Source organism: Lampetra planeri, unplaced genomic scaffold (genome assembly GCF_965212315.1).
Source record: "Lampetra planeri unplaced genomic scaffold, kcLamPlan1.2.h2 scaffold_791, whole genome shotgun sequence".
Classification (NCBI taxonomy): Eukaryota; Metazoa; Chordata; class Hyperoartia; order Petromyzontiformes; family Petromyzontidae; genus Lampetra; species Lampetra planeri.
Genome location: NW_027615613.1, coordinates 19 through 18,779, shown reverse-complemented (window position 1 = coordinate 18,779; position 18,761 = coordinate 19). Strand labels below are relative to the sequence as shown.

Sequence of the window (18,761 nt, the reverse complement as noted above, 5' to 3'; positions counted from 1 at the left end):
CCAGTATTTGCAGTTTACAGCTATATTAACATCTCTAGATGAAGCCAATGCTTTGTGGTGATGGATCACAGTGTCGGTGGGACAATGCCAGGCGGGGACGGTAGACTAGCGCCTGTTACTCCCTCTGCTCACATGGACATGTGCTCAGGGAGCACATAGGAGATGTCATCCCAGGGGTGGCGATACAGACCCTGCTTCAGCCTCTTCTGGTCCAGGTAATGTCCTAGGAGGACACAAAGGACAGACTGTCACACATTTTTATCTGCATACCTCATCCATGCATTGCAATTTGACTTTACTGGACAGAGCGAACTGGAGAGCTACATGTGCAAATCACCCAACAACTATGACAATGCATCAGGTGAAGTAAGACTGAAGTCAACCTGCTTCATCCAGGGGAGGTCACTCACCGATGAAGCCCATGCTGCGCCCCAGGACGAAGATTCCATTCAGAGCTCCAATTTCCACAAACTCATCTGCTTCGTCGCTGTAACACAGTTACACAAGTATGATAATGTATATAAAAGTGTTGCTTTAAGTAGTCCAAAGTACAAATATAATGTTTGGATAATCACAAGTGCTGTTGCTCTAGTCAAAAAAAGGGTTTAAACTGTACAAAAAGATCTTGTTCCTACCGTGTGAATCCATCACAGGTTCTGAGCAGGTCCACAAAGGCCACGCCGATGAATCCGTCCACATTCAGGATCAGGTTGGGTTTCTAACAACAATATCTAGTGAGTGAGACTGTAACTGCTGAGTGAGTAATAAACTCTGCCCGTGTCTTACTTTAGAAGTGGTGATCTTCTCCACGTCGAGGGCGTAGTCCAGCAGCTGGGTGGAGGGAAAGTGCTGCTTCACAAAGTCCTTCAGAATCTGGACTCGCATGTCGGGGTTGTTTATCTGCGATGGAGCCAGAATGAGGACGATCAGCAGCTATTTCTGTGTTTTAGCAGTAGATGTAGATGTACATGTGACGTCACCCACAGACTTCACTCTGTGTCCAATGCCCATGATCAGCTTGCCGTCCTTCTTCATCTTGTTGACGAACTCCATCGGCAGCATGCCGCTGTCAAACGCTTTGCTAAACTGCTTCGCTGCAGCATCCAAAGCGCCTCCGAAGCGGTCACCCTGAAACAGGACGCCTGATTCACACTTGCATCACGGTACATTTCAGCTGAGATTAAATATAAAACCCCTTCTGACGTACGATAGTGAGGAGGCCAGAGGTCAGGCTGGAGATGAGATCCTTGCCAGCTCGCGCACACACTATGGTGTTGTGGGCACCAGAAACAGCAGGTCCGTGATCAGCTGTCACCATGAGGCACATTTCAATGAACTGACAGGCATATCTGGGCAACCTGCACACATGGCCGACATGTTTAATAGCTGTAAACTCTTTGTTTACAGTTTGTTTGTCGTCTGGTTGAAGAGACCGACCTCCTCTGGAACCAAAGTAGCCCAAGGGTTCCTCCTAGGCCGAGCTCGGACTTGAAGACCTCAGTGATGGGCATGCCGGCGTAGATGAGCTCCTGACCCCTCTCGTCACAGATACTGGTCATAAAGGAAGCTGGTTTACGGATCAGACCCAGCTCCTAAAGACAAGACAGATGGCTGTTCTGTACACAAATCAACTTTTAAAACGCAATGGTGTCTGATTATTATAAACCATCCGTGTGTAAATGGATGACTCACGCGGGCCCAGGAGTAATCCATCGGCACGGTGGGAGGAGGCATCTCCTCGGCTGGTTTGATGACTCCTTTGGCAACAAGGCCGTCGTACACGGATCTACACGGATGGAAAAGAACAATATCAGAAGGAGAAGTTTTACAAATCCATAGAAACTCAGCAGAGGAGATATTTTACTGACTTGATGATCTCTCCCAGCTCGTCAAAGCTCTTAGGCACAAAGGCCCCCGCCTCCTTCAGAGCCGTGTTCTTAGCCACGGCCGTCTCAGAGGCCTGGTTGGCGCAAGCTCCTGCGTGGCCAAATTGGACCTGGGGAAGAAACGCATCAGAAATATGTAAACAAACAGTATTCGTATTCAGTGGTGTGAGAAACGTGCAGCTCACCTCTGAGGAGAACATGGTGGCACAGGTGCCGATGCACCAACACACCACTGGCTTCGTGATCCTGCCCTGTTTAATGGCTTGGCAGATCTTGTATTCCTCAGTGCCTCCGATCTGAGGAGAAATGAGCAACGTTTAAGGCGGCGTCTAAAATCAAGCCCTCCGCTCAAACAATCAGGAGCAAATAGATGAACAACCAGAGTTCTAAGTAGGAGTTTACCTCTCCCAACACGACAATCATCTTCACTCCGGGGGTGTCCTGGTAGCGCAGCACGTGGTCGGTGAACACTGATCCGGGGTATCTGCAGGAGAGCCCACACTCACACACAGACTCAACCACAAGGTCGTATACGGCGGCCGATCAGGTCACATACCTGTCCCCGCCGATGGCCACGCCTTCAAAAACGCCATCGGTTGTGCGTGAGATGATGTTGTTGAGTTCATTAGACATGCCACCCGAGCGAGACACGTAGGCAACGCTGCCTGGACGGTAGAGTTTGGAGGCGAGGATGTTATCGAGCATCCCGCCCGTGTTTCCGATCTTGAAACAGCCTGGTTTTATTCCTCCGACCTGGACAAAAACACACCGACCCGTCAGATGAAAGCCCTGGGTCTGTGATACTGAGAGAAGGAAGTACAGACTAACAGTCGCCGGTCCGATGATCGTCACGCCTTTCTCATCTGCCGTCTTGATGATCCTCCTGGTGTGGGCTTCAGGGATTCCCTCAGCAATTATAGCAATGGTGCGAATCTAGAAAGACGTTACTTTAGAGTCTCATTTCACAGTCTGTAGATGGTGCAGGCGTGTGTGTGTGTGTGGGGGGAGGGGGTTACCTGGGGGTACTGCATGGTCTCCATAGTGCTGTCAAAGGCTGAACGCAAGGAGGCAAAGTTGATGAGCACGTCCACATCGGGGTGCTTCTTCATGGCGTCACCCATGTTCTTATGCACGGGGAGGAGGATCTCTTTGTGGCCCCAGTAGAACTTCTGCTTGTGGTCTCCTCTGCAGAGCAGAAAAGGAAGTTTCACACAGTCAAGCAGCAAGATCCTTGGGATGAAGAGTGACACCAAAGTAAGGAGAGGGTGCGTACGTGAACGGGTAGACCATGGCCGCTACGGACGGCTCGTCTCTGGAGCAGACGTAGTCAAAGTCCAACATGCCCTGCACTGCCCGTGTCTGCATACCCCACACGATGGACTTGGTGTGCTTGCTGAACAGTGTCGTTGCTTTGGCTGTGCAGAGAGGAAAGCAGATGTGACAGTGACAGAGCCTGTTGACCTGTAAAGTATATTTATACAGAACCACCACGCTGGGTTTCCAATATTAGAGGTAAATCGTATCGTAACAACGGGGAACTTCCTGCAGGTCCACTTGTTGTCTGAAGAGGGCACTCTAACGCCTTCATCCATGCATGTTCACAGTACTTTTTCCTCTCTGATGTGCCTTTTCTCACCAATAGGAGCTCCACTTTTGGCCTTTTTGGCTGGTGAGCCTTCAGCTTTGGCTCGGTTTTCAGAGAAAGAGGCTGTTCTGCTGGATGCTGGTGTCTGGACATGAAGGAAAAAAAAAGAAAAAAAACAAACAAACATGCTTTTAGCTCTGCTGCCTGATTTTCAGTAATGTATGCTGCTCAGGACTTCAAACATGACATTGTCTGCACTCAGATTGATTCAGCTCCTGGTGATTTGTCATCAGATAAGTCAAGTAAAGGCAATGGCATTAGTGATTTGTGATTCCTGTATTGTAATATTTATTTACTGTAATATATAATACAAACGGATGAATAGAATATCTGGGTCTTCACTCAAAGCGTATACATGCATGCAGTCTGCACACTCCTAATGGATGCTCTGGGGCAGACAGAGTGCATTCCTGACTGTGGGCCCACAGCTACTCTAAGTGAGAGCAAAACCCCGAAATGCTTTTATACAAAAGAGCCACTGGGCTTCAGATCATTCATACAGGACCCGACACACAGGGTCAAGTCTGAGCCACGCACGTCTGCTATCCAACAGTTATCAGTGGAATTCATGACTTTATGACAGTGTGTCGTACCGATGAGCTGCCGCTGGAGTTGAGGAGGAAGTTGGCAGTGTGGGCAGCGACAGGAGGCTGGTTGGGGATTGGCCGGTGGCCCAGAGCCATGCCAACAATGGCAGTCATGTGGGTTTCTGTGCCAAAGACATGAATGGGGATCCCAGTGGTCTTACCTGAGGACAGAGAATTAAATTCAATGTGCTGTGTGGAAAACACATAAATCAACCTAAAAAAAAAAAAAAAAAAGAGAGAACGTACCAACTTCTCCCATCACTCTTAGCCCTTCCTGGTAATTGGGGCCTCCTCTACGGACAAAAATAGTAACTTCATGCTCCTTTAGTGGCACCTGATAGTCTCTGATAGCTCGAACAATTCCCTAACACAAGAAAGGAGATGTTACTAACTTGATCCGTGAGACCCACCACACAGCCAGAAATATGGTTGACTGGTACCTTAAATGTTGCAGCTACATTGGTGAAGTTTGCAATGCTTCCCCCAATGATCAACACCTTTCCTGTAAACAAACAAAGATCACACATGTCAGAACATATACAGAGATGAGGCCAACATGTCCTGGTTCTTGTCTTCCATCACTACGGGCTCAGCAGTAGCGGTCTTACCATCAGGGTGCTTCTCTCTGGTCATCAGAGACAGGATGGTCTTTGCGTAGTCGTACGTCTGCTGTTCACTGGGTGCGCCTGAATATTCCCCATAATTGGCCAGCTCGTTGACCCCACCCAGGTCACAGATGGTATCACTAGGAGGAGAAGTTCACATTCGTCTCACTTCTGACTTTGTTTTCATCAGGGTGAACCGCTCCAGCCATGAATACAGTTATATTCAGTTAAAAATACAACGCAAAATGCGTTTCGCTCCCTTCGTTCATTAAAACAGATCCCACGGCACAGTGGGAGTAATTAGTCACGGATGAGGCGTGTCCACGTCATGCTTCACAACCCCAACAGACGGTGCACCATCACAGATGCCGCTCTAAGTAGATCAATGTGACACCACACTCACAACAGCGCTGACGTCACACTCCTCAGTTTTCATTCAGGCCTCACCCACCCTGACACACCGAGCCGTACCTGTACACCACTGAAGCTCCTCCCCCCGCCACCATGGTCCAGATCCTGCCCTGGGGGTTGAGCAGGGTCAGTTTGAGGCTCGCACCACTCTTGGCGTCCAGGTCGGCAATGTAGGCCTCCTGAAGAAAGACAAGGTGGATGAAGAGGTGAGAGGACGGTCCTCTGGAGAGTCAATCTGAGCAGCAGCTACACAAGTGCCTCTTCATTTGGACTTGAAATCATTTTAAAGAGCTGCCGACTAGAAATACTGTCCAAACACTGATGGCGGATGTGATGTGAGTCACTACTTGTTTTTGACAGTGAATGGCTCACAGCTGGTGCCTGAAAGGAAAAAAGCTTCCAATCAAAGGCACCTCTTGTCCCTCAGCAGCCCAATTAGCCCGGAGCGTCTGCTGCACAGCCTGTCTGAGGCTCCTGACATCCGGACATTTACCAATGTTATATTAGTTAGAATGGATAAAGTCTGCTGAATACCTAAGACAGGAGATTTAATGAGGGCACCGCCTATGGATCGATCCATTCTTCACAAATGAAGTGACAGATCCTGGAAGACGCTGTGGATTTCACAGGTTCCCTGACCCGTTGTCTTTCAGGCAGCTTGAATTACCCATTTTTTAATTCATGCATTCATCATTCATTGTTCTCCCTTTGCTCTGGTTACAGGTTGTGGTTGTACTGGAAATGATCCCAACTGTCAACATCAGGGTCCAACCTGGACGAGTCACCAGCTGAAGACAGACCACCATTCACACTCACATTCACACCTGCAGACAATTTACAGTGACCAGTTAACCTGAGCATGGGTTTGGAGGTGGGAGGAAGCTGGAGTACCAGGAGTATATTTTAGAATAAAGCCTCCGTTAACTGATCCTGACAGAGGTAAAGACGTGTAACACTACCCCTCCTTCACCTCAGGGTAGGCCTCCCTGCCAAAAGGTGGCGGGAACTCCACGTCACCCCACTTGGATTTGCAGATGTAGTCCGCTGTGGCATCAATCTTGGCTGCCATGTCGAGCACGTAGACGCCGTCTTTTGTCAGCACTGAGAAGAGAGCAAGAAGAAAATGTTTGAATTATTGGGGGAGAACAAACAAACAAAAAACCCCATCCCAGCGTCTGACACCCACAGAGGTTCTTAGTCAGCTGAGGAGATGGTTCCAATAGGTTATGGTTAATAAGAGCAAACATGCTCAGGCTGTGTGACATCAAAGCAGAAGAATCCAGCCTCTGCAGCCACAGGAACAGCTGCCAGCGGGCATGTACTGGTGCCCAATTACTCCATTATCCACACACGCTGCCATCATCAAACAGAAACAGCATGAATTATTTACCTCTTTCCTCCCTCTGTGTGTTCGTATGCGGACGAATCAACTTCTACCTCTGGTTTGATGATACTTTATAATACATTGATGCTTTCCTGGCCAGTTTTCGTTTGATGTCCCTGTTTCCCATTTCAGATTCTAATAACATATTTATGAACGCGCTGTGAATGAGAGTGGACCCTCATAATTGTTTGTAAGCACGTCTTGTACTGGAAAGAAAAAAAAACACCTACCTAGTGGGTTGATCTCCAGGTACGTGAAGAACAGGTCTTCGTACAGGTTAAAGAGTCCGACGATGAAGCTGGCCAGGACTCTGCAGTGAGATCACATGAAACAGATGAGCATCAGCAGCAGAATCACACTACCGTCATTTAAACTAATCTGTGTTCAAGAATCGAGTGATTAACAGGTTTCTAACTACACCTTTATTCCTCTTTTTGTTGTTGTTTTGAATAAACCAACACAAAGCAGATGAAAAGACAAAGATTTGCTGTTTGGACCGTTCACTGAGCGTTTTAAATAAATGCTCATTGAAGGTCCTCAATTTTGTCTATTTTATTTAATTGTTGTACTTTACGGATAAAAATAAAATGAGTTTTAGACATCTGCCTCCTTCCCCCTCACATTATCAGCACTGGATGTCTGTCACCATATATGACAGATCATGTCCAACACAGGTTTATTACATCCACATGACGACGATGACAAAGTGCAGGTGAATTTAATGAGGGGCTGTTCAGCCTGAGCTGGACAGAAATTGGCTACATGGAGCTTTTCTGTCCGGGAGAGAAAATTGAATTGGTGTCCTCCTTCGGATGCAGGGCGGCAGTATTTTTCCCCCCTCCCCTGCCTGTCAGTTGCACAGGCACCGCCGAGCCTTTGTTAGCCTGTTGTCAGGCCTGGTTGGCCCACGGGAGGAACCCCCAGTGACTCAGCGTCCCCTGTCTGGTTCTGCAGGGGAAAAAAAAATGCCAGACGAACTGTCCAAGTGCTGCTTTTGTTTTCAATCAAGAGTGAGAGGGAGAGAAGAGGAGTGGAAGGAGTGAGGAGGTGAAGCCGGGGGCTAGACAAGTGATTTCTGGGGCGGCTGACTCAATGTCAGCCAAGACAGCGAGTTCCAGCCACAATCAGCAGTTCCAGCGGGCGAGTCGGAAAGATGGATCGGAGGGAGGTGGGAAGAGGCCGAGACACTGACTCACACCCATCAAAATAAACGGACGTGCTCTGAATGTGGCTGCAGCGTTCTAGAAAGGAGGGGGTGGAGTTTGTCATTTGTCTAATGGAAACCCACCCGCCCGCCCCCCCTCCCCTTGTTTACTGCAATATCAGAGTGTTTTCTTCTCCGTTTGTGCGCTGGAGTCTACGTCTCATTTAAGTTCAATTCGTGATAACATTATATATCACACCGTGTATGTCACATGATTATATAACTACATGACTGCACTTTTCCACACATATTAAATGTGGATTTCACAATGAAATGTCTAGAATAATCTACCGTGGATTTGACAGATTCCCTAAGAGCCTCCAGAGGCAGATGTGTGGAAGGTGGACCAGTGTTTTGCGTTGTCCAATCACAGCCTGCCATTGACAGGGAGCTGAGGCTCTGCATTGAACTCCGGTTTTACTCACACTTTCTTGTCGTTTTGGACGTGAGTCAGCAGCTCCTTCGTCACAGCGTCTTCGCTGATCTTTTCGTCCACCCTAATTAGCAGCTTCTTCGCCTTGGAGTCTACGTCTCCGACATCCACCCCTCCCTCATGGTGGAAAAGCACATAGTCCCCCTCACGGGTGGCATAGATGCACACGTAGAACTCCTCCTCCTGGTTGAGCGAGGATAGAACGTGTCAAGATGCAAACAAACTACTGAGAATGTGTGTTTGTAACAAGGTGAAGATGCATCTTTACCTGTTTATGGGGGACAAACGGCTCGATGAGGAAGTTCCTGAGAATGCCTTTAGCTTTTCCAACCTGAGAATCATCCCAAAAAGTGTTAACATGAAGAATGAATGAAAATAACATTTGACACAAGTGAACTGACGGTTTTAGAAAAGGAAAAAAATGACTTAGATTAATTAAAAAAAAGAAAAAGAAAGAAAGAAAGAAAAGAAAATGCCATCATATATTACTTCAGGCAACACCCTGCTATCACAGCTCATTTGGTGCGGCTGTCACCATTCCTGTGTTAAAGGCCAACAGGCTTGTCGGTAACTCGGGCGCAACCAACCGGAGAGAACAGAAATAAATGACAGAGAGGGAGTTTCCGTTTGATGAGGGTGGAGTAAAAGCCTCTGATAAAAAAAAAACAGAACAACAGACAGAACAACGTTCATCAGTACAGAGGTAAATTAACAACTGAAATACAAACAAAAATATAGTTTGTTTCATCTGAGAAACATAAACTACATCTAATCATATTGTTATTTGATTTCAGTGGAAGCCAACATATTTGATTCTGTCATGAGTCAGACACAGCGTGTGTGTATCAGCCAATACCCTGAAACGCTGCAGCTCTATCCATCTTGATTTACTGCAGCTGTGAAGAAACACGTCTTTGCCGTTTCAGTGCAACATCCCACCCTGACTGTGTTCCCTGATGGTTTATGAAGCACACTGGTGTCTGCGTGACTAATCTTCGGTGTTGCAGTTGTGCCGACTGCTTCTATGGATGGACTGTTTTTTTAGGTGGGGGGCACTTGCCTCGGCTGATTGGACTAACTCTCCATCAGCGCACGGGTGCTCTGTCAACACGTGCAGCTGTTTAAGTAAATGGAAGTCCGGGTAAAAGAAACACACACATAACACAGCGTGTACATACGAAAAGCAGCAAGGCGAAAAAGGGTGAAGGAAAGGGCAGAGGGAGGAGGGGCGGAACAGGACCACAGAGGAATATTGATTGAAGGTTTGGTAAAGTGAAGAAAGTGACCCCAGAAAAGGGCCGAGGGTGTGGGACGTACTGTCGCCTCCTTCATCAGACGAGGTTTCAGCCACTCTCTGACACCATTCAGGTCCAGGTTGACGCCCACCAGGCCCAGCTTGCCTCTTCTCTTGATCAGCTGGTCCGGCTTCACCACCAGCCTCTGTGGACGGAGGACAGAAACGATAAACGGTCCAGATAAATAGATGTTAGACGGGTCAGTGGTTGTGTCTATGCTGACAGTTTACCTGTCCCTTAACAGGATTATACCACAAATATGACACCTTTTGTTTTTTAAACCAAACTTGTTCAAGATGAAAAGATGGATGCCTCAGACATCTTAAATGTATAGCTCTAACCCCTCCTTTTCTTTTCCTTTCTTTTTTATTTTTCTATGTTTTTATTTGTCTTGTTAACTTTGTGTCTTAATTTAAAAACACACACACAGTGTGTTTTTAAATTACGACACCATTTTTTTTAACCTGTGCTGTAATGGGGATCCAGGGTGGTGCAATCGGGTGGGATTGTATTGATTGTGTGTCAGATTTTATCTTTTATCAATTAAAGAAATAATAACAATAAAAATATGCTGAACAAAATTCCATCCTGAAAACCATATTAAGTAAGTACATTTCAAATTACAAATCCTTCTTATCACCTGCAGGTTGATCTGATCATGATTCAGGAAGGATTCTCTTGTATCTCTGAGTCTGTATGACGCAAACACAAAGTCAGAACAGCCCCCACTGACGGAGGCCAATTTCTTTCCCTTACAAGCGAATGACTTATGACAGCAGAGCCATTAGTATCTGGGCACTCGCCAGTGAGCAGAGGAAGAAATGACCGAGGGTGAAAGTTAATGCAATTTCTTAATCAATGGTTCGGCAGCAGGTATCTGTGGATGTCTGTGCACCGCCCTCCTACTCCCAGATTAAAACCTCAGCTATGAGATTTTATCCTGGAAGAGGAGTCACATAATTCAATTAGCTTCTTAAGTCTGTCATTTAGAAGGCGACCAGGAGGCAGGTTCCCTACCCGAGATGACCATCGCTTCTCTGTGGAAGAAGGAAACAGCATTTTTCTCCTCTGCTTTTAGTTGGCGTAATGAAACGGAGCAGCGAACAAGCGCCAAGAGACCACTCTGCTGCCAGCCAAAGTAATTGTTGTCATAAAGAGGAGACCGTTTTCCACTAGCTTAAGTAGCGGCTGTTCTTCTGACGTTTATGAGGCTGCGTCGTTAACGTGTGATATCACAAGTTATTCATCACTAAAATCCTCTTTCTCGCATCCTGCCTCACCTCCGTGAGCAGCCACGGGTGATCTTGTGCCAGCCGCTGAAAGTCTGTCTCAGGAGTGACGTTGGCATAACGGAAACGGTTCTGGACGGCCGCAGAGGTGCAGATGTACTTGTAAAGGAACTCCTTTCCCGTCTGCTCTGAGATGGCTTTGGCAGACATGACAGCTTAGGGTGGACGGGCCTGAGAGGGCAGACTGACGGAGAGAGAGAGAGATGGAAGGGGTGAAAACATGCAGAGCAGAGAGATGGACGCACACAGAGTACAGGTAAAAGAGCATTGTCACTGAGAGATTTGTTCCATTCAGCAGACAACACAACAATACAACACAACAAGCAGGATATATGACATTAAATATTAGATTTTCACCCTTTTGTAACTGACTGAGCTCAGCATAATTCTATTCTATCGCTGTGTTTGTCGTCCTGACGAATGCCATTTCACTGTGATGAAAGAAGGGAACTGCTGAGGAAATCCCATTAAAACACAAATTGCACATTCAGTTCTTTTCTCTTGCAGGTGTCAGTGTGAAACGAGCAGAAAGGGACGGAACGGAGCGGTAGAAGCTGAATCAAACACGACCGGGCTCAGTTTGTGTCCATGCACTAATGACGTGTTTTGCACTTCATTGCTACGCTAACAGGTTTGTGGTAGAGTTGCAGGAGCGTGTGCAGGCTGAACTACCTCCATGGTAAAGTAATTTATGCAAATGACCTCTCAACCGAACGTTGGAAAAGGATGCTTAAAACAGATTGTTTTTGTCAAAGACTGCGTTCCTTAACAGGAACAGAAATTAAGAGAGAAATTCAATAACCTGTAACAGCATCTATAAATCTCAACGCCAAAGGGAGGAGTTGTGACCTTTGCACTTCAGACAGACGCCTCTCAGGGAAATTCACTCACACTGCCGTCCCTGAGGTCACGGTATTTTAGGTGAATTCAACCAATGAAACCTGGAACCTTAAAGCTGAGAATATATCATCTAATCCCACAGACTTCTCTGTTGATGATGAGAGAGACCAGAGGATCTTGAATGGGCGACAGGGATGCGGAGAGGCGCACAGAGTAAACCTTTCACAGATGTATGACGTTCCCTTTTTACCTGAGAGCAAACACAGACCTGTGGCAGTTTGTGGGAGCCTGGATTGGTCTGTTCAGTTTATGATTCACACACACACCCCGTCACTCCTGCTGTCAAGCCATTATCATCATTACTACAGGTGAAAACTGTTAAATGGTAGAGGAGGTTTGCATCAATGTGTTGTCTGCAAAGAAAAGTGTCATTTAATGAACTGACAGCTGATTTATTTGTAATGCTGTTATCATTTGGTGTCATGTATTTATTTATGCGGGGGCGTCCAGCGCTGTAACGAACAGAAATGTTGCACACATACGCAACTACTGCTGCTCTTATAAGACGCAAAAGCTCAAATTCTCAACCAATCCTTACAACCATCTTATTGTCCAGCACAGCCACAGAGGATGAAGTAGCTGGTCAGCTAGTGTGCTTCATTAGGCTGAAAGGACCTTGTGATGCACACTGGCTTTGGCAGCCTCCTCTTTAAGAGATTAATGGCATTTTTTTCATTATTGATGATCACTGCTGGTTTCAGACCAGGTTTATTCAAAGTCCATCCAGATTCTTTATCATCTACGTTCTCTCTCCAACAACCATTCAACATCTTTGAAATCGGCAGCAGGACACATTGTTGACTATGAACACCAGATAAGACGATATTCAACAGTGGCTAATGTTTTTTTTTTGTTTGTTTTTTAAACAATGACAATATGTTTATCATTGGTTAAAAAAAAACTAAAAGTAATTAAAAAAAACACAAAATAAGAATATCAGAAAATAAAATAAGAGTGTGTGTGTGTGTGTGTGTGTGTGTGTGTGTGTGTGTGTGTGTGTGTGTGTGTGTGTGTGTGTGTGTGTGTGTGTGTGTGTGTGTGTGTCTGTAAATCGATCCACTTCCAACCCTATTTATTCCGAGCAGGATGATGGATGCTTCATCAGTCCCACAGAGTAGAACCATACGTTCGTTAGAAACAGCTGGGAAAAGACGACTGGTTCATATTTTCATTCAATAAATTAAAAATGGCTTCCAAACTGTCTTTCATTGGAAGTAAGGGCTCGAGCTGATTTCTGGTTCATTCATTCACAAACCGGTCTGACTGACTTCTTGTCTGTGGCAATAATCCACATTACAACTGTGAATATGAGCGATTACTACTCGTTTGTACACACAGTTATACAGTTACAAGTTATTAGACGTGCATGTTCGATGAAGGCTGAGACTGAGAGGTTTAACTAGTTTTGTAGCTGTTGTAGTTTTTTTATCAGATATAAAGAAAACGTGCGAATAAAAAACAAATGGTATCAGTAGGAACTGACCTTATGTTTGAAAAAACGGCCTCCTTTGGCAGCGCTGTTTGTCTGGAAGGTGTGAGGCGGTCCGACGTGTCAGCCTGCCGGGACAGAAACTTCACTTTCCTCCGTTGTGACTCACTGTTTCAGAGAGAAGCTCACAGCGAGTTTTGTCTTCCTCGTCCATCTGCCGACCGCCTTCGGCTGATGTTTCCTGGCTTCTGATTGGTTCATTTTACACCATGCTCTCTTGATGCGTTCACTAACTGTGGGAAATACGACGACCACGAAAGCAAGTGCAGATCAAGCATTGTCATCACGGGGAAATATTAGTTCGATAGTTTAAAGTCGATTGAAAATAAATGCTATAGATTTGATTAAACACTGGTTTCTGAGTTATTTCAGCTTGAATGGATTTCCAAAAAATCGACTGAATGAGCTGAAAACCTAAATTTACAAGAGAACGTGAATCCCTCGTTGGTTTCTCCACACAGCTCACACACGCCACTGTCGGGAGAAAAGAGGACAATTACCCACCACTGAAGATGATTGGTTGACAAGGTTCTTTATCTACACGGCAGCCAATCGGCACATCACTCGATCACACACACAACCAACAGACGAACAGTCTAGAGTTAATAAAATGTTGTACAAAATTGTTCATGGTTTTGTGCTCGTCCTTGACCTGGGCCAAGGAATTTATTAAACTGTCTCAGAACTGATGTTACTCGTTACATATACACGCAAGTAAACTTTAGAATATTTTATTGAAAGTGATGCAAATGTGTCAGATTGAAATGTGATATAGAACTGAAATATCTGGGCACTTGCTCAATCAGAGACAACCTCTGGACTTTTATATGTGAGATTATTGAACCATATTTGCTGGAACATGATGCAAGACCCATCTCAGACAAATGGGGTAATCCAGTTTCGATAGATTGCTTAATAAACGTTTTTAAATAAGATTTTATACTGACAAAACACTTTTAATACACAGATTCTTCCAGCACCATCTGGAGGACTGCAGGAGAAATTACAATTGTGTGCTGCAATAGCGTATTTTTAGCACTAAAAAAAATAGTGCTGAACAAACAGGAAGCATTACTGGAGCAAAGCAATGTTTTTATTAAGTGTACAAACAAGTGCAAAAATAGTGATTCATAGGAGCTACACAGAGTAGGACGTATCCTTCAAAGCTACCGTCACAGAGGAAACAAATCAAACAATTACATGAAGTGCTGTTCAAAGAGGATAAAAGGACTGATGGTGCAGTCTTGCACAGTAGAAAAAGTTGGACTGAGGATTCACAGCATTTCATAAGTGCAAGCTGCTGAAACAAATGCCAAGTAAATCAGTCTCCCTTTCAAACGATGCACAGTGCAAAGAATTACCAGGAAGGGCTCCTACATTCTAACACATCAAACAGGAAACTTTGGCCCATAACCTGTTGGAACGATCCCTTTTAGGGCTGCTCACACTTGTAGGGAAATGACAGCTAATGCTCACACTTAGCCACAGGACCTATGGATTCTGGCAGAGGCAGAGCTACTCGAAGCTCAAGTCAGAGACGTGTAAAGACGGTATGTGTGAGGTGCATGCAGTCAAAGTACATATCATTCACCGACGAATACTGAGGAACATGGAAATGTAGAGAAGATGATATCTAAGTTGCAGGTAAAAAGAGCTGTGGGGAGGATGATGCTATACTACCTCAGTCTAAAGCTGGAGCTAAAGACACCTCACCAAACGAATGCAACTCCGGCACTGATGTGCAAGATCATGAACAAGGTTAACGACATCAAGGCTAACTGGATTGAAGGCATTTTTGGGTCGTGGTGCAAATCAATAGTAAAAAAGGCACACAGCTCATGGATTTACCCCTAAACACTGCACAAACCCTCCATCTTCATTCACCAGTCATCCCTTACAATATGGCGCACTTTGGCTTCTTCTTCTTCTCTGGTTCTTTTTTGGTCGTCTCTGGCTCTTTGCCGCCGTAGAAGCTGGAGAAGCAGGCCGGGGCGCAGATGGGCTCTCTGAGGCTGAGGAGCCACCTTCCTTCGCCGTAGTAGGTCAGCGTGCCAAGCTCCATCTCCTCAACCAGCTCCCCCTGCTGGCCTCCCTGCTGCAGGGCCAGGATTCCCAGCAGATCCAGGCCTGTTTGAACCGGCTCGACCCCCTCAGCGCAGCCCAGAGTGACATGGGCGCGGCTTCCCAGAGGCAGCGAGGCAGCTGCAGGGACAACAGCCTCGGCCTCCTTCTCCGCATCTGCCGGCCACAGCAGAAGCTGCTCTGTTGTGAGGGACACGCGGGCGCCAACAGTGCGGGGAGTAACAAAGAGAGCACTCAGGGACAGCTCAAATGTCGAACCGTAGAAATCTTTAACCGCCTAGAGAGGGGAGAGAAATGACACACTGCCGGGACAATTCAAAATCTTCATGCTCTGACATGTTTTTACAGTTGGTTTCTTACTTGTTTCTGCACATATTCTTTGGCTCCCTCGGCTTTTCCGTAGTTACAGAATTTGGTAGTGCAATGAAGGGCTCCTTTGGCTTGAAAGTACTGCTCCAGATCCACGTCCTTGTCAGCTTTCCCTGTGACTGTAAATACAAGAAAACATCTTGACAACTTTGCACATAAACCAGTGGAGATCTCGAAGCTGAAGACGCCTAAAATATACCCACATTCAGCTGAGTGTTTCTTGAAGGCCTCCAGGGTATCCAGCGTCTTCAGGAAGTCCATGGCTGTGCAGCGAACCTTCTCCTGGACAGACGAGAGAAGAAACCAGCCAAAGAAAAGAGGAAAAGACATTTCCTCCAGTTGCCCGTGCATGGTTTTCATCTGGGCCTCCTCCAGTCCACGTCGGGTCTTCTTGCTCAGCTGTGCTACATCTCTGCTCCACTCTGTGCGAGGCTCCAAGAAGATGACGACAAGATGGTGCTCGTTGGCTACCTCCCCCATGCGGGCGAGCCGATCTTGGGTGTGGTTGGTGTCATCCACCACTATCAGCGCGGTGGCGGAGGAGGCGGTGCAGCAGGCGACCACGGCCTCGTCCAGAGCCTTGTACCCATCCGCACACGACTCTGGACTCTCTGGTTTGATGCCGTAGTCATCAGCTGAGATGACAGCGCACTGGTCTTTGTAGGCATCGGCGATGGCGCGGGCCAAGAAGCTTTTACCGCTTCCTGGAAGACCTCTGAGGACAACAAGGGTGCGAGAGGTTCGTAGGGCGTCTCTGGTCTGCTCTTGTTCCAGGAGGGCAAAGGACAGTGAGCCGGTTTCGGGGACCGTTTCCTTTTCAGGCTCAGATTTTGCACCTTCAGCGACTGGCTCAGCTGCTGCCACAGTGTCCGAATCTGCTGCTTTTTCAGCTTCCTTCTCATCCTCCACAACTTTCACATTTCCACTTTCAACCGCCTTCTCCTCCTTTAAAGTAACAGCTTCCGTTGGCTTCTCGGAGGAACCATCTGCGTTCACTGTATCTTCTTTTGCAGCGTCACCGGTTTCTCGCGCTGCCTCTTGGGCAGCTGCTTCTGCCCCGGTGTCCATTGTCGGCTTTGATTCGGCCTCGGCCTCCACCTCTTCTGACACTTCCTCCTCTCGCTCGAGCGGCTGTTTGTCGACCAGCTGCGGCGGCTCGACTGGTTCATGTAACATTTGCGCTGGTGGCTCAGCTTCTGGAACTGATTTTGGCAGCTCGTCTGGCGCTGGGACAGCGGCGATTTCTGCCAGAGGCGTTTGCACAGGCAAAGGTTCTGGGATGTTCTCTGGCACAGGCGGAATTTTTTCTGGTTCTGTGTCTAAAGCTCCAACTGGGTCAGAGTTGTTTTCAGATGAGTCATCTGCTCTGGTCACCACACCGGGTTCTTCAATCTCCATTTCTGCCTTATCTTCTGACATCGTCTCGCTTTCTGTCACAATCAACTCGTCCGTTTCCTGCGACTTCATCTCTTCAGTACTGTGGCCGTTCACTGCAGGCTGGTCGTGGTCTTCCTCAGCAGCTGGGGGGTTCTCAGGCTCTGTGAATTCCTCTGGCGTTGTCAATTTAGACACAACCTCTTTTTCCATGACAGCCTCCTCTTGCTGTGGAGTCTCTGACACATCAGAAACCTCACCGCTCCTTTCCGTATCCATGTCTGGCTGGACTTTTAACGTACCGTTTAATGTACCTTCAGAAAAATAAATCAAAAGAGATGGGCTTTGAAAAAGTCATTTTTAATGTCAGATTAAGACAAAACCAAAGTATTTTGAGGGATAACGTCAGGGCTTTGGGAAAAGTCAACATTTGCTTTACTATTTAAGATCATGTATGATTTACAGACCAAACTTAGAAATATGTCTATATATGTAATATCACCAAACAAAGGGTGTCACCATTCTGACATGCATATTAAAACAGACAAGACACTTGAAATGGATCCGCTCTTCTGGTTTAGTCAATTTTTAAGCATATTCCACCAAAAGGCCAACGTTTGGAAACATATCAAAGTGTGAAGAGATAGGTCATTAAACAGTGATATATTACGAGAATCAGACATGTTTTCAAACACTGGGTATGTGTAATATCCTTATTTCACTGTTTAAACAGCAGTCAGATGCCACGGTCACGAGTGTCGGAGGTACTGATAAAACCTGTGGGACAATCTAACCATGCCAGCAAACAGACAAAGGGCAGTTAGGGAAAATGGGGCATCAGTGTGATGACCTCATGGTGCAGCGCCCCCCAGCGGCCGTGCAGCAGCCTGGGTGTCTAAATTACTGCTCGATTTCACAGATGTGTGTGAAATGAGACAGAAGGGGAAGCTGCGCCACCGAAAGTAAAAACAAAGACATGCAAAGTCATGTGGAACCATTTAAAAAAAAAAAAAAAAAAAAACTTTGAACACACCCGTTTGACAGCATTTCTTCAAGTTCGAGCTTGAATGTTTCGCTCTCAATCGCCCAGCTGCAGTCAGGGGTGAGTGACGCAGTGAAGAAGTTACAATACAGTTCCGAAAACACTGGTATTAGCAGTGATGGAGGGGGACGCGTTCGAGAAAGTTTCAACGTTTTAACTCACGACACAAAGCGGCCAGGCGGGGAGTGGCGTCCAGCCAACGTTAGCATGCCCCACACACACACACACACACACACACACACACACACACACACACACACACACACACACACACACACACACCACACACACACACACACACACACACACACACACACACACACACACACACACACACACACACACACACACACACACACACACACACACACACACACACACACACACACACACACAAAAACCCCAAACAATTTAGCCTGGCAGAAATTTGGCACCACCACCACCACCCTCCAGCGCCACGTTCGACGCGTTCCCCGCGTGTAAAAGTCCCCGCGCGTGCACCGCTACACAAACGGAAGAGCCGCGCGAACAATGGGGCGCCGGTCTTTGTCCCGAGCGCCAACTTACCGGTCGCTGCAGTGAAGCTGCCGTGTGGTGCCGCTGACCACGCGCGTTTCTCTCCGGGACGGGTACAATGACAAGGCTATCCTGCGCGCGGACACGCTCGCGCCAGTCTTTAAGAGGGGGGGGGGTGTAAAAAAAAAAAAAAAAAGTACATTTCCGGGCGCGCGCAAGTGGGCGGGGCCCTGGACACGCCCTTTGTAGG

The 18,761-nt window shown here is 46.8% G+C and overlaps 2 protein-coding genes across 3 annotated transcripts; both read right to left on the bottom strand.

The window, feature by feature from the left end:
- Positions 1 to 128: 128 nt before the first annotated feature.
- ACLY (ATP citrate lyase) lies at positions 129 to 10,889 on the bottom strand. 2 transcript variants are annotated; one of them, XM_078624466.1, is made up of 27 exons: positions 10,731 to 10,889; positions 9,473 to 9,595; positions 8,424 to 8,486; positions 8,148 to 8,338; positions 6,749 to 6,828; positions 6,105 to 6,235; positions 5,195 to 5,313; positions 4,727 to 4,863; positions 4,559 to 4,620; positions 4,365 to 4,482; positions 4,125 to 4,279; positions 3,499 to 3,616; positions 3,160 to 3,307; positions 2,903 to 3,071; positions 2,715 to 2,819; positions 2,443 to 2,639; positions 2,289 to 2,370; positions 2,072 to 2,182; positions 1,869 to 1,996; positions 1,693 to 1,786; positions 1,438 to 1,592; positions 1,208 to 1,358; positions 985 to 1,128; positions 787 to 900; positions 636 to 718; positions 411 to 487; positions 129 to 223 (listed from the first exon to the last, which is right to left on the bottom strand). In XM_078624466.1, exons 1-27 carry the CDS (start codon positions 10,887 to 10,889, stop codon positions 129 to 131), a joined length of 3,309 nt encoding a protein of 1,102 aa, XP_078480592.1. The 2 variants fall into 2 exon arrangements, with proteins under 2 accessions (XP_078480592.1, XP_078480593.1); XM_078624467.1 differs by having other exon boundaries at positions 3,160 to 3,301; positions 3,523 to 3,616.
- Positions 10,890 to 15,022: 4,133 nt separating this feature from the next.
- Positions 15,023 to 17,232, bottom strand: CNP (2',3'-cyclic nucleotide 3' phosphodiesterase). Its single transcript, XM_078624465.1, has 3 exons — positions 15,783 to 17,232; positions 15,571 to 15,698; positions 15,023 to 15,487 (listed from the first exon to the last, which is right to left on the bottom strand). Exons 1-3 carry the CDS (start codon positions 17,230 to 17,232, stop codon positions 15,023 to 15,025), a joined length of 2,043 nt encoding a protein of 680 aa, XP_078480591.1.
- Between the last annotated feature and the right edge of the window lie 1,529 nt (positions 17,233 to 18,761).